We start from the raw sequence: 13396 nt of genomic DNA on the forward strand, positions 1-13396 counted from the left end.
CCCGGCACGCGGCCGGCTGCCGGAATTCCGCGTGGAAAAGCCACATTTTCGGGGGGATTTGGAATTTTTAATCAAGGAAAGCAAAGCTTTGAGCAAAGCCCCCCCTCGGGGGTCGCGTTCCTCGCTGCAGCGCGGGGATTTTCCCTTTTTTCCCCTTTTTTTTTGCCTTAAATAACCCCGGCTCGGCTCCTCGCCCGCCCCTCGCCCTCCCCCCGCCCCCCGGGGGGGTTTCGGGGCGGTTTTGGGTCATTAACCGCACGGAGCAGGTGGGGAAACTGAGGCAGGACGGGGAAGCACGGCTGGGGGTGGGGAGTGAGGGGTCCCTGAGCCCCCAAACAGAGCGAGGGGGGGGTTTTGGGGTGGGGGGCTGCACCCCCGGCCCGTCCCCGCCGAGCCCCGGCAGCCGCAGCTCCCGAGTGCTTTCACTTTCCCCCTGCACGCCCGGGGTGCCCCCCAAAAATATGAACCCCCCTCCCCCGCAGCGAGACCCCCCCCAAAATCAGCCGTGGGAACCCCCCCGTGAGGCTGGGTGGGGGCAGAACCCCAAATCCCCCCCTATAAAATGAACAGGGGTGGGGATCCCCTTGGCTGGGCACCCCCAAATCCTCCCTGCACCCCCAAAACCCCACGGGGGTTGTGGTCACCCCCACCCTGGGGACCCCCCCCCAATTCCCAGCTGGCACCAGCAGAAGCTGGCACGGCTCCCAGGGGGGCAGTGGGGCCATGCCAGGCTCTGCAGGGCACCCCAGAGCCAGGGGGGACCGGGAAAAAACAAAGCAGGACCCCCCAAAACAGCCTGGAGTCAGGGACCACTGCATGGCACCCCAAAAATGTCCCAGAAGGAGCCTGGAATTAGGGGTGGGATCCCAAAAATGTCCCAGAAGGAGCCTGGAATTAAGGATGGGACCCCAAAAATGTCCCAGAAGGAGCCTGGAATTAGGGCTGGAACCCCAAAAAATGTCCCAGAAGGAGCCTGGAATTAGGGCTGGAACCCCAAAAAATGTCCCAGAAGGAGGCTGGAATTGGGGTTGGCACCATGGAACCCCAAAAAATGTCCCAGAAGGAGCCTGGAATGAGGGTTGGCACCAGGGAACCCCAAAAATGACCCAGAAGGAGGTTGGAATTAGGGTTGGCACCATGGAACCCTAAAAAAATGTCCCAGAAGGAGCCTGGAACTGGGGCTGGCACCGTGCTGGTGTCACCCCCTGAGCCCCAGCATCGTTCACAGCACAAAAACTGCAAAATATTTTCCCATTTTGGGGCCCAATTTGTTGGTTTTTTTTTTCTTTTTTTTTTTTCAGCTTCACCCAGCTCCTGCTCACCCCAAATATCGAACACTCCTAAATGTTTTTCACCCCCCAAATATTTCCAGTGGGATTTAGGTCCTTGGATTCCACATGCAGCCCGTGCCGGGATAACTCCGGGATAATCGGTGGCTCCGGCTCCCACTGGAGGCAGCACATCCCAGGAGAGCCGCGGCACCTCCCAGAGCTGCCAGAGGCAGCGCTCCCGGCCGGAATTCCGGCTCCGAAAGGGTTAAACCCAGCGAGGAGAGAAACCACCTGCAAATGTAAAGTGCCGTTTATTTATTATTTCCCCCACCCTCCCCATCCATGATGAAAATATCGAGTTTAAAAAAAAAAAAATTAATTGCACCACCAAACTGCTCCATCCACGCTCTCCTCCTCCTCCTCCTTTTCCTCCTCTTCCTCCTCCTTTTCCTCCTCCAAAACCCAGCACCAAAACCGATGGAAAACAGCCCAAAACTCGAGGAATCTTCCCTGCTTCCCACATTAAGTAAGAGGCAAAATCCACCACATGGAGCACCCCACAGCTCCAGGGTGGCTTGGCTGGGCATGAGCTGAGCCAGCAAGCACAGACCCCTCAAATCTGGGGTGTTCCCCCCCAAAATTGGGGTGTTGCCCCCCAAAATTGGGGTGTTGCCCCCCAAAAAATTGGGGTCTCCCCCCTTTGGGGACGTGGTTGCCCTGTGGGTTGGCCCCAGGCAGGGCGGTGCCTCTGTGCTGTGCTGGAAAATAGGAAAGGAAAAGGGATGAGGGATTTGGGGTAACCCAGCCCTGGTAGTTAATTTTTGGGGGGGCTGCCATGGTGGGGACCCAGGGCAGGCAGGGGGATGGCAGCTGCCAGCCTGACTGGGTGAAAAACAGCCAAAAAAAATAAGGAAAACACCAAAAACTTCCCACTAAACTTCCCAAATCCTCCTGGGGGGGCCTCAGGGGTTGTCAAGCCCACACGGGGAATAATTCACCCCAAAATCCACGTGGTGGGAAGGGAGGGGGTCGGGCCTGGGGGCTGTCCCTCGGTGGGAGGGACAATCCAGGGACAATGTGGGCTCGGGGTGGGGTCATCCCTGGCCGGGGGGCTCTGACAGGGAATCCTGGAGCTCTGCCACATCCACAGTGGCTGAGGCCAGCCCTGGGATGGGCTGGAGGCAGCTGCGGGGGGAAAATGCAGCCTGGAGGGTTCCCTGTGCCAGCGCCGATGGCATCAGGAGAGGGACCCCAAGCCCGGGCACAGCCGGGCTCTGCCTGCACCTCTCCAGGCAAGGAAAACCCAAAACCCACACTCAGGTGGGCATGGAGAAGTGGGAGCCATCCCCATCCCCATCCCAATCCCAATCCCATCCCCATTCCCATTCCTATTCCTCCCATCCCCATGGATCCAGCCCCTCCCTGAACACCCAGCTGGGACAAGGCAGGCTTCAAAGGAACCGTTTTAAACCAAGCAAAGAGGATGTGTGCTCTGCCCCCAGGCAGGACAGTGACAGTGCTCCGGGCCACCCCGGGCAGGGTTTCTCCATTCCTGATCCCACAGAGGAAACCAGGGCTGAGGGGAAGCAGCAGCTGCCCCTCATCCCCGCACCACCTCACATCCCCCCTAACCCGAGTGAACACACTTCCAAAAAAACCCCAAAAAAACCCCAAAAATAAACCCAAAATAAAGAAAAACCAACATAAGCAGCACCACAATTCCCAAGTGTCAGGAGCTCCAGAGCTGGAGCAGAGGCCTGGAACACCCCCAGCTCCGAGGGGAGCCTGGAGCTGCCCCGGGGCCGGAGCTTTGGCGCTGGGAGGGAGGAAGGAGGGGCAGCTGTGCCCTGCAGGGAGGAGAGGAAGCGGTGCCAGAGGCAGGAGTGCCAGAGGCAGGAGTGCCAGAGGCAGGAGTGCCAGGCCGGGCTCACATGGCAGCTCGGGTGGGAGTGCTGGGCTGGTTCAGCCGCAGCGTCCGGCACAGCCAGCCCGCGAAATCCACCTCCTCCACCTCGGAGCGCTTGATGAACGTGTGGCTCTGCAAGCACAGGGGAAAACACGCTCAGGAACAGCCCAGAGGAGCACCCCAGACCCCAAAAAGCCAGCCCTGTGCTGTGGGATGTGCCCTGCAGAGGGGGGAAGATGCTGGTGCCACAGCTGAGGCAGGGAAAGAGGATTTGGGGAGAACATTCCTCCCACCATCACACGGAGGAATTCCTTCCCAATCTCCCACCCAGCGCTGCCCTCTGGCACTGGGAGCCATTCCCTGGGTCCTGTCCCTCCAGCCTTGTCCCCAGTCCCTCTGCAGCTCTCCTGGAGCCCCTTCAGGCCCTGGCAGGGCTCTGAGCTCTCCCTGGAGCCCCTTCAGGCCCTGGCAGGGCTCTGAGCTCTCCTGGAGCCCCTTCAGGCCCTGGCAGGGCTCTGAGCTCTGCCTGGAGCCCCTTCAGGCCCTGGCAGGGCTCTGAGCTCTGCCTGGAGCCCCTTCAGGCCCTGGCAGGGCTCTGAGCTCTGCCTGGAGCCCCTTCAGGCCCTGGAAGGGCTCTGAGCTCTCCCTGGAGCCCCTTCAGGCCCTGGAAGGGCTCTGAGCTCTCCCTGGAGCCCCTTCAGGCCCTGGCAGGGCTCTGAGCTCTCCTGGAGCCCCTTCAGGCCCTGGAAGGGCTCTGAGCTCTCCCTGGAGCCCCTTCAGGCTCTGGAAGGGCTCTGCAGCTCTCCTGGAGCCCCTTCAGGCCCTGGAAGGGCTCTGAGCTCTCCCTGGAGCCCCTTCAGGCCCTGGCAGGGCTCTGAGCTCTCCTGGAGCCCCTTCAGGCCCTGGAAGGGCTCTGAGCTCTCCCTGGAGCCGCTTCAGGCCCTGGAAGGGCTCTGAGCTCTCCTGGAGCCCCTTCAGGCCCTGGAAGGGCTCTGAGCTCTCCCTGGAGCCCCTTCAGGCCCTGGCAGGGCTCTGAGCTCTCCTGGAGCCCCTTCAGCCCCTGGAAGGGCTCTGAGCTCTCCCTGGAGCCCCTTCAGGCCCTGGAAGGGCTCTGAGCTCTCCCTGGAGCCCCTTCAGGCCCTGGAAGGGGCTCTGAGCTCTCCTGGAGCCCCTTCAAGCCCTGGAAGGGCTCTGAGCTCTCCCTGGAGCCCCTTCAGGCCCTGGAAGGGCTCTGAGCTCTCCCTGGAGCCTTCTCCTGTCCAGGTGAGCACCCCCAGCTCTCCCGGAGCTCCAGAGGGGCTCCAGCCCTGCAGCAGCTCTGGGGTCTCCTCTGGACTCTCTCCAGCAGCTCCTGCTGCTGGACCAGAGCTGGAGGCAGCTCTGCAGGTGGGGTCTCACCTGAATTCCCCCTTTCCCTGCTGCCCAGGACTCTGCTGGAGCTCTGGGATCAGAGCACAGCTGGGGTCCAGCCCCCGTGCCACCTCAGTGCCACCTCAGTGCCACCTCAGTGCCAGCCCCCAGTGCCACCTCAGTGCCAGCCCCCAGTGCCACCTCAGTGTCAGCCCCCAGTGCCCAGCTGAGGAGCCAGGGCTGTCCCAGCACCTCCCAGGGCTCCCAGCAGAGATCCAGCACTGGACACAGGGGGTCAGTCCCTCCCTCTGCCCCACCCTGAGCCAGCCTGGCAGTCCCCAGCCTTTGGAGCAGGAGGGATGGGGCAGAGCTGGTGCCACCCCAGTGCAGCAGAAAAATCCTCTCCCCACTCACCATCAGCATCTTCAGGTCTGCTCGCTCTGCTGGGTTTTTAATTAAGCTGAAATGAGAACAAGAGAGGGAAGCCAAGGTGAGATTCCTTGTGGGGATCAGGCTGGAGAAGCTGCAGCTTCCCCCAAAACCCCTCAGGATCCCAGGAGAGGGATCCCTGCCAGCTCAGCTGCCAGGGAGAGCTGCAGGATCCATCTCTTCCAGACTGTGGGGACAAATTGTGCCCTGCAAATGGAGAAAAGGCCCTAAAGCTTGGCAGCAATCTGGGATTTAATATCCAATCCCTGCTTCACTGGGAGCTCTGGCAGCACCTTCAGGTGTCCCTGTGCCCACGGGGTGACTCAGCCCCGGGATCTGCTCCACCACCCCCCTTGCCAGGCTCAGATTTAGAAGGAGCTGGGATCCTGCTCAGCAGCCCCACAAATAAACTGCTTTTATTCCAACCCTTCCCAAGGCAGGAGCTCCCAGCACAACGTGGGATCAGGCAGGGAGAGAGAGATCAGGCAGAACACAGAGGGTGGAGCTGCAGAGCTGTCAAGGAGCACGTCCAAGCCTCCACCTTCAGCCAGGAGATTAAATCCTCACCATTTATTTACAAACTCCTGGAAATCTTGCGTGAAGACCCCACTTGGCAGCTTGGGAGGTGGCTGTGGAGAGAAGGAAAAGGGGTTCCTGTGTTACTGTGCCAAAAATCAGTGTCAGCTGCAGTGTCAGGGAGCTGTGCTCTACAGCCACTCTCATCCTCCTCATCCTCACTGCTTTTCCAGCCAGGAAAACCCTTCCCTGCCACTCCTTCCCCTGCTGCTCCAGCTCCCCCTGCACCCGGGGGACCCCACACTGAACCCCAGCCAAAGCTGGGAAATCACCAAGCATCCCAACCCTAAATCCAGCCTCACAAATCCCAGCTCTGGCCGTGCCTACGGCTGATGAAACAATCCCAAAATGAGAATTTTCCACCACCCTGTTTGTGAGAGCTGTGCTTGCAAGTTGGGTAGGACACGGGGGATGGCCTTAAGCTGAAGAAGGGAAGGTTTAGATGGGATTTTGGGAAGGAAATTTCTCCCTGTGAGGGTGGGGAGGCCCTGGGATGGATTTCCCAGAGCAGCTGGGGCTGCCCCTGGATCCCTGGCAGTGCCCAGGCCAGGCTGGAGCAGCCTGGGACAGTGGGAAGTGTCCCTACCATGGCAAGGGTGGCACTGGATAAGCTTCAAGTTCCTCCCAAGCCAAACCATCCTGGGATTCCATGAGTGACCAAACACTCCAGATGCCACCCTGACTCAGCAGAGCAGAACATCCCTGTGGAGCCTCTGGGCAAACAAACACCCACCTCGTTAACGATGTAATCCAGCAGCTCGAAGATGGCCATGGCAGGCCTGGAGTCCATCCCGTGCCCTGGGGGGTGACACGACACAAACGGTGCTCAGAGGCTGCTCAGGGCTCAGTTTGGGGTGAAAAACACGACTTTGGGGGAGCTCTGCTGGGAGAGGCTGAGGAAACTCCCAGGGGAATTGAGTCGTGGTTAAAGAGAGACCAAGGCCACTCCCAGAATTTGGATTTCTTTCACCAGACCAGCCCAGATTTATTTATGTTTGGACAGCACCAGAAAATCTACTCTGGCTGGCTGGCAGCACTTCCAGAGCCTTCTGCTCCCAAGGAAACGGCTCCAGCAGAGCCTCCCTGGAATCCTGGTGCTGTTTGGTGCTCCTGTGAGAGCTGCCAGCACAGCTCTCCCCAAAAAGCTGCCCGACGCCTCAGAAGAAGCTGCTGGCACGGCCTGAGGAGCACAAGGGGCTGTGACAACGGTTTGAGGGACATTCTCTCCACGGGAGCCACATTCCAGCTGCACCCACAGCACGGCGAGGGGCTGAGAACAGGGATCACATCTTTGTGGGACACAGGAACCCACGGACAGCTCCCAAATCCATCCTCCCCACGCTCCCACCTCGACTCCACCAAGCTGAGGCGGGGTGGGCCGTGCTGGAGCCAATGCTGATTTCCCTGCCAAGATTCCCAGCAGAGCCTGGTGCAGGGCAGCTCCCCCGGCCGCCCCAGGCGGATCCCAACCCCTCATCCCCCATGGAAGCGTTGCTGCCCATGCACACCACAGCCCCTACCACTGACGGGGCGTCCTGGGGGCCGGGCCCGCGGCGAGATGCTGGGGGACTCTCCCTCCGCCCCGTCCACCACAGGACGGCCAAAAATTGCTTCCAGTTCCTTGGAGTCTGGCGGGGGGATTGGGTACCTTCCGATCGACAGCTCCACTAGGGACAGCCCCATGCTCCAGATGTCCGACTGCACCGAGTAGTGCGTGCCCTGCAGGCGCTCGGGCTGCGGGGAGAGCGCGGCCTCAGCGGGGAGAGTGGGAGTGGGGAGAATGGGAATGGGAATGGGAATAATGGGAATGGGAATGGGGGTAATGGGAATGGGGGTAACGGGGAGAGCGCGGCCTCAGCGGGGAGAGTGGGAGTGGGGACAATGGGAATGGGGATAATGGGAATGGGAATGGGGGTAACAGGGAGAGCACGGCCTCAGCTGGGAGAGTGGGGATGGGGAGAATGGGAGTGGGGAGAATGGGAATGGGAATGGGGAGAATGGGAATGGGAATGGGGGTAACAGGGAGAGCACGGCCTCAGGGTGGGAGAATGGGGATGGGGAGAATGGGAATGGGGATGGGGATAATGGCACTGGGAATGGGGATAATGGGAATGGGAATGGGGATAACAGGGAGAGCACGGCCTCAGAGTGGGAGAATGGGAATGGGGAGAATGGGAATGGGGAGAATGGGAATGGGGACAGTGATAACAGGGAGAGCACAGGGCTCAGGGGTGGGAGGGGATAATGGCACTGGGAAAGGGGACAATGGCACCGGGAATGGGGATAATGGCACTGGGAATGGGGATAAAGGCACCCAGGGCACAGGGAATGGGGGTGACATGGAATGCTGGTCCCCAGAGCACAGGAACACCCAGTGACATGGGATAAGGACCCCCAGGACACAGGAACATGGGGTAACGTGGGACAGTGACACCAAACTCAAATATCCTGTAGGGATCAGACTCACTCCAGTGCCTAAAGGGGCTCCAAGGGAACTGGAGAAGGACTTTGGACAAGGGACAGGACACAGGGAATGGCTTCACACGGACAGAGGCAGGGACAGATGGGATATTGGGAAGGAATTCTGCCCTGGGAGGATGGGCAGGCCCTGGCACAGGTGCCCAGAGCAGCTGGGGCTGCCCTGGATCCCTGGAATGTCCAAGGCCAGGTTGGAGCAGCCTGGGACAGTGCAAGGTGTCCCTGCCATGGCAGGAGTGGGACTGGATGGGCTTTAAGGTCCTTCCAACCCAACCCAACCCGTTCTGGAATTCTGTAATATCCCAAAGGCCTCTCCATGGCAGCTCTCCAGGGAAAGGACAGTCCCAGAAGGATCATGTGCAAAGGGGATGGAAAAGAAGAATGATGTGCAGACAAAAAGCACTTGGAGCATCTAATCCACACTCCCAGCTGAGCAGCATTCCCAGCTACTTGTGTTTGGGAGCTGGAACACCCAGCAGGAATCTATTTCTCCGTGTGCTGAAATCTAAGGAACTCAACTTATCCATAAAAATGTATTTTCCTGCTCTCTGCTGTTAACACCCAAGAGGAACCAGAGGAGCAGAAAATCCACTTGAGGTTATGGCCATTAAAAGAAAAAATTAGAAATAAATCAATCCATGCAAGTCATCCCCACTGGCAGCTCTGAGGCAGCCTGGAGCCAGGGCCTGGGAGCAGAGGGGACAGGATTTTTAAATAGCCCCTGTCTAACTATAACTGCACTTGAATAACCATTCCCAAAATACAGGAGCAGCTCAGACCTCAGGATCCTTCCCTGGGAGGGTGGGCAGGCCCTGGCACAGGATCCCAGAGAAGCTGGGGCTGCCCCTGGATCCCTGGAAGTGTCCAAGGCCAGGCTGGACAGGGCTTGGAACAAGCTGGGACAGTGGAAAGAGAGTCCCTGTGCACAGGATGGGGATGGAAACAGCTGAGATGAACCCAAACGACCCAAAAACCCCAGCTGGAAGGAACTTACAGACATGTAGGACCGAGTTCCCACAAAGGAGTTGGCCATGGAGTCAATGAGCTGCCCGCTGACCCCGAAATCACAGAGCTTAATCTCCCCTCTGGAATTCACCAGGATGTTGGAGGGTTTCACATCTGGGAACAGCGAGAGAGGGGAGTGAGAAGGTGGCTCTGGGTGACACCTGGCACTGCAGGCTGGGGTTTTCAGGGTGCTGCTCTCACCTCTGTGCATGATTTGGTGCTTCTCCCGCAGATAGGCCAGGCCCCGCAGAACCTGGGAGGAACCCAAGGCTGGATGAGAGCAGAGCTCAGGGAACAGCTCTGCCCTCAGCCCAGGGAGAGCTGCCCCGTGGTGCCCATGTCCCTCAGGGTGTGCAATTTGTCCCCAATTCCATCAGAGATTTTGGGTGAACCACCCCAAAAAAGCTTCTCCCAAACCTCCTCGAAGTGAAGGCAACATTATCCAGAGGGGCTGGAGGTGGGGAAAGGGCTTGGGAATATTCCCCTCTGCTCTGGCCTCTTGGCCCAGGAAAGTGCAGTCCCCAGGACTGGGAAACACAGAAAGATTCCCAGGGCAGCCCAGGGATTATTCCCAGGGCTGCCCTGCCTGGAATTCTGTAATATCCCAAAGGCCTCTCCATGGCAGCTCTCCAGGGAAAGGACAGTCCCAGAAGGATCATGTGCAAAGGGGATGGAAAAGAAGAACGATGTGCAGACAAAAAGCACTTGGAGCATCTAATCCACACTCCCAGCTCAGCAGCATTCCCAGCTACTTGGGATCCCAGGAATTATTCCCAATCCCTGCCCAGCAAATCCTGCCTGGAAGCCTGAGCAGCCCCATCACTCACCGCTATACTGACTTTGCCCAGGATTTCCTCAGGAATTCTTTTGGCTTCTTTCAGCACTTGATCCAAAGAGCCACCATCCTGAAATAAAGAGCATGGGAATGACCAACACAGCAATCCCCAGCAGGAAAACAGAGCAGCTGGATGTACAGGGGAGCAGATGGTGGGTGGCCAGCATTGAGCACACTCCTTTTTCAGCCCAAAAGAAATAAAAGATCTGGTGATCTGAGCTCAGGTTCATCACTGAAAACTGGTTTTTTAGCAGCTCTGCTCCTTGCTGTTGGTTCTTTGCTTCCTTCCATCAGTGGAAATGCCAAGATGGTGCTGATTTGGAGCAGAAATAACACAGTTCTCCACCAGAAACAAGAGAATATGTTCACTGAGCCTCTCTGCAGAGCAGCAGGTTGGCAACATTTCCGTTTGGCCAAGCCCCAAACCTCTGCTTCCTCTTCCCAAAAGTCGCCGTCTCCCTGATCCCGGGGCCTGGGCAGGAATGTGTGGCTCCCACCAGGAGCAGAGTGGCCAGAGCAAGGAGCTGCAGTGCCCCAAGGCAGCGAGCTGGCAGGGCAGGGCTCACCATGTGCTCCATGCAGATGGAGATCTCCCCGTCGCTGTAGAAGGCTCCATAAAAGCCCACGATGTAGGGGGAGTTGCACTCGTGCAGCACCTGCAGCTCCCGGATGATCTGGTTCCTGATGGCTGGTTTGATTTCCAAGTGGATCAGCTGCCAAGAGAGGAAACAGGCAAGGTGTGACTCCTGGGAGGGACAGAGCTGACAGGCAGCAGCCCTGAGTGCTGGGAAGAAATCAGCTCTTCAAGGGAGGCGCTGCTCTGGAGCAGAATTTTTCCCATTTTCAGACTGATATTAAGGATGAAGTGCCAGGACACAGGGAATGGTTTCCCACTGCCAAAGGGCAGGGATGGGTGGGATATTGGGAATAAATCATGGAAGGGAGGTGAGGCCCTGCAATGGAATTCCCAGAGCAGCTGTGGCTGCCCCTGGCAGTGCCCAGGGCCAGGCTGGACGTGGCTTGGAGCAGCCTGGCACAGTGGAAGGTGTCCCGACCATGGGAAGGGTGGCACTGGGTGGGACTGAAGGTCTCTCCAACCCCATCCCGTGGGAATTCCATGCTGCAGGCACAGGGAGAGCTCTGTGCTGCCTCGGCCACGGAAGGCGCCGGGATTGCACCGGACACGGGTGGAAAGACGAGTCAGGAGCTTGATCTCAGCCCCTCTGAGTCAGCAGCCAGGAGCATTTTCACAAGCTCTGGAGGTGTTGTAAGAAGGTGCTCCCAGATCAAGGAAACCACAGAAAAGAAAAAGCCCCTGTGAAGGTTCTGCACAAGAACGAGCAGCGGCTTTTGGGGCACACGTGGGGCAGAGCAGAGCAGGGGAGAAACAGCCTGGGCTGGTGAAAGAGGCCCTGCCCTGGGAGCTGGGTGAGCTGCAGGGCCCCTTCCACCCCAAACCACTCCAGGATTCCCTGATCCCAACAGCAGGAGGGAGGAGGGACTCTGGAGGAGGCAGAGCAGTGCTTGTGCTGCTCCTGCCAAGCACAGCCTCTCCCAGCAGGCAGATGAAGCAGCTCCTGGTTTTCTGCTCCGTGGCACCACAGGAGATGTTCCCAGTGAAGCCAAGCCTGGGAGGAACCTCTGTCCCTGCTTGGAATGACCTTGGGATGTGTTAAATGGGGCTGAGGGATGTGTGTGCCAAACCCATCCTCCCCACTGCCACGACCTACAGTCCTCAGGAGATCCAATTCCAGTCACTTTGCCCATCAGAACTGGGAAAAAAATCAAACTCTTGTTTTCCAGAGCCCAGGGATCTGTCCCGGGGAGCGCAGCCTCTCCCAGAGGAGACAGCTCCATCTGGGAGCTCTGCTCCTGGCCACGGCGAGCTGGTGAAGGTGCAAATGGAGAGAATCCAGGCAAACCCAGCCCTCCCTGAGCAGGCAGAGCTCCAGGTGCTCCCCAGCACGCCCAGCCCCTCGTTACCTTCCGTGCCATAACGAGCCCTGAGGGTTTGTGCTGCACTTTGGTGACCACCCCGCCATTGCCAGCGCCCAGCTCGGAGATCCTCTCGAAGTCGTCGTCCTTCAGCTCCCCCACTTTGGCTTTCTGGGTCAGGAAAGCTTCCAGGCGCTTCTTCTGCTGCTCATCCAGCTCCAGCTCCTCCAGCTTCTTCTGCAGGTCCACCAGGTTAGCCCTGAGAGGGGAGGAGGAGATGGGCAGCAGCAGGGAAAAAAGGAGGGTGCAGTCCTCAGGAAACGATGGAAAATCATCCCCTGACACGTCCTGAGCCCCCCACAACGGGATCACCGGGACAGGGAGACCTGGAGAAGCCCCTGCCCAACCCACAGAGCCCAAAAATCATCCCCTGACACGTCCTGAGCCCGCCACAACGGGATCACCTGGACAGGGAGACCTGGAGAAGCCCCTGCCCAACCCACAGAGCCCCTCTGGAGAGGAGCTTGGGAGCAGCCAGGTGTTTTGGGAGGGCCAAGGAACAGGAAAAATCCTTTGGCCCTCACAGAGGCAGCAGCAGACGCTGCTCCCTGTCCTGGGGAGCCACACTTGGCTGTGGTGTGTAACACGAGAAGGGCTTTCCACGGGGTCCAGCAGCTCCGTGACACCCCCACCCCAAATCCCGAGCACAAAGGGGGGTCTGTGCTGCCCCAGCAGCAGCTGCCGAGCCCCCGCCGCCCGCGCCAGCTCCAGCTGCTCATGCCAGCTGCTGCCACCCCCCTGTCCCTCCTCACCCACACTGGGACACGTCGGGAGGGTCTCACCCAGCACCCCAGTACCCCCCTCGCCACCTCCCACCCCACATATCCCATTGCTGAGCCCCCCCTGCTGCCCCAGGTGCCCCCCAGACCCCCATCCCAGCTCCAACCGGGGGCTCCAGGCCTGGCCCGGCACCCCCCAGGCCTGAGCTGCCCCCTGCAAACCGGGGGGGCCAGAGCAGCCTCCCCCTGCCCATCCCTGCCCTCCCAGCCCTCGGCCTTCTCCTCCAGCTCTGCCTCCCTGAGCCTCACCTGCCCCACAGCCCCAGACCGGGCCCGTCCAGCCCCCGGGCCCGTTCCCGCTCCCCCGGGCCGGGCCCCGCTCCCCCGGGCCGGGCCCCGCTCCCCCAGGCCTTCCCCGGTCCCCCCGAGCCCGCCCCAGGTCCCCCCTCAGACCTTCCCAGGCCTCCCCAGACCTGTCCCGGCTCCTCCAGGCCTTCCCCGGCCCTCCCCGCGCCCGCCGTGCCCCGACCCCCCAGGCCCGCTGCCCGCTCTGCCCGGGCCCGGTGTCCCCCCCCAGGCCCGGTGCCCGGCCGGGCCTGACTCACTCTGCGGAGCCGTCGGGGCTGGGCCCCTCGGCGGCGCTGGGGGCGATGTTGAGGGCGGGCAGCACCGGCTTCCTCTTGGCCGGCATGGCCGGGCCGGGCCGCGCCTGCGGGGCCGGGGGGGCGCGGCCGGCCGCGGGGGCGCGCGGGGGCGGGGCCGGGGCGGGGCCAGCGCGGGCCAATCGGGGGCGGGACCGAGCCTGGGGGCGGGGCTAGCGCCGGTACCGGGG

General features: G+C 60.2%; 1 protein-coding gene across 1 annotated transcript; it reads right to left on the reverse strand.

The window, feature by feature from the left end:
- Positions 1-1414: 1414 nt before the first annotated feature.
- On the reverse strand, positions 1415-13321 carry MAP2K2 (mitogen-activated protein kinase kinase 2). The gene is made up of 11 exons (XM_064396407.1): positions 13170-13321; positions 11834-12044; positions 10417-10563; positions 9843-9920; positions 9217-9268; positions 9005-9129; positions 7053-7266; positions 6266-6330; positions 5524-5585; positions 4942-4987; positions 1415-3309 (listed from the first exon to the last, which is right to left on the reverse strand). Exons 1-11 carry the CDS (start codon positions 13253-13255, stop codon positions 3199-3201), a joined length of 1197 nt encoding a protein of 398 aa, XP_064252477.1. The 5' UTR covers positions 13256-13321; the 3' UTR covers positions 1415-3198.
- Between the last annotated feature and the right edge of the window lie 75 nt (positions 13322-13396).

This window comes from Passer domesticus, chromosome 21, assembly GCF_036417665.1.
Source record: "Passer domesticus isolate bPasDom1 chromosome 21, bPasDom1.hap1, whole genome shotgun sequence".
Classification (NCBI taxonomy): Eukaryota; Metazoa; Chordata; class Aves; order Passeriformes; family Passeridae; genus Passer; species Passer domesticus.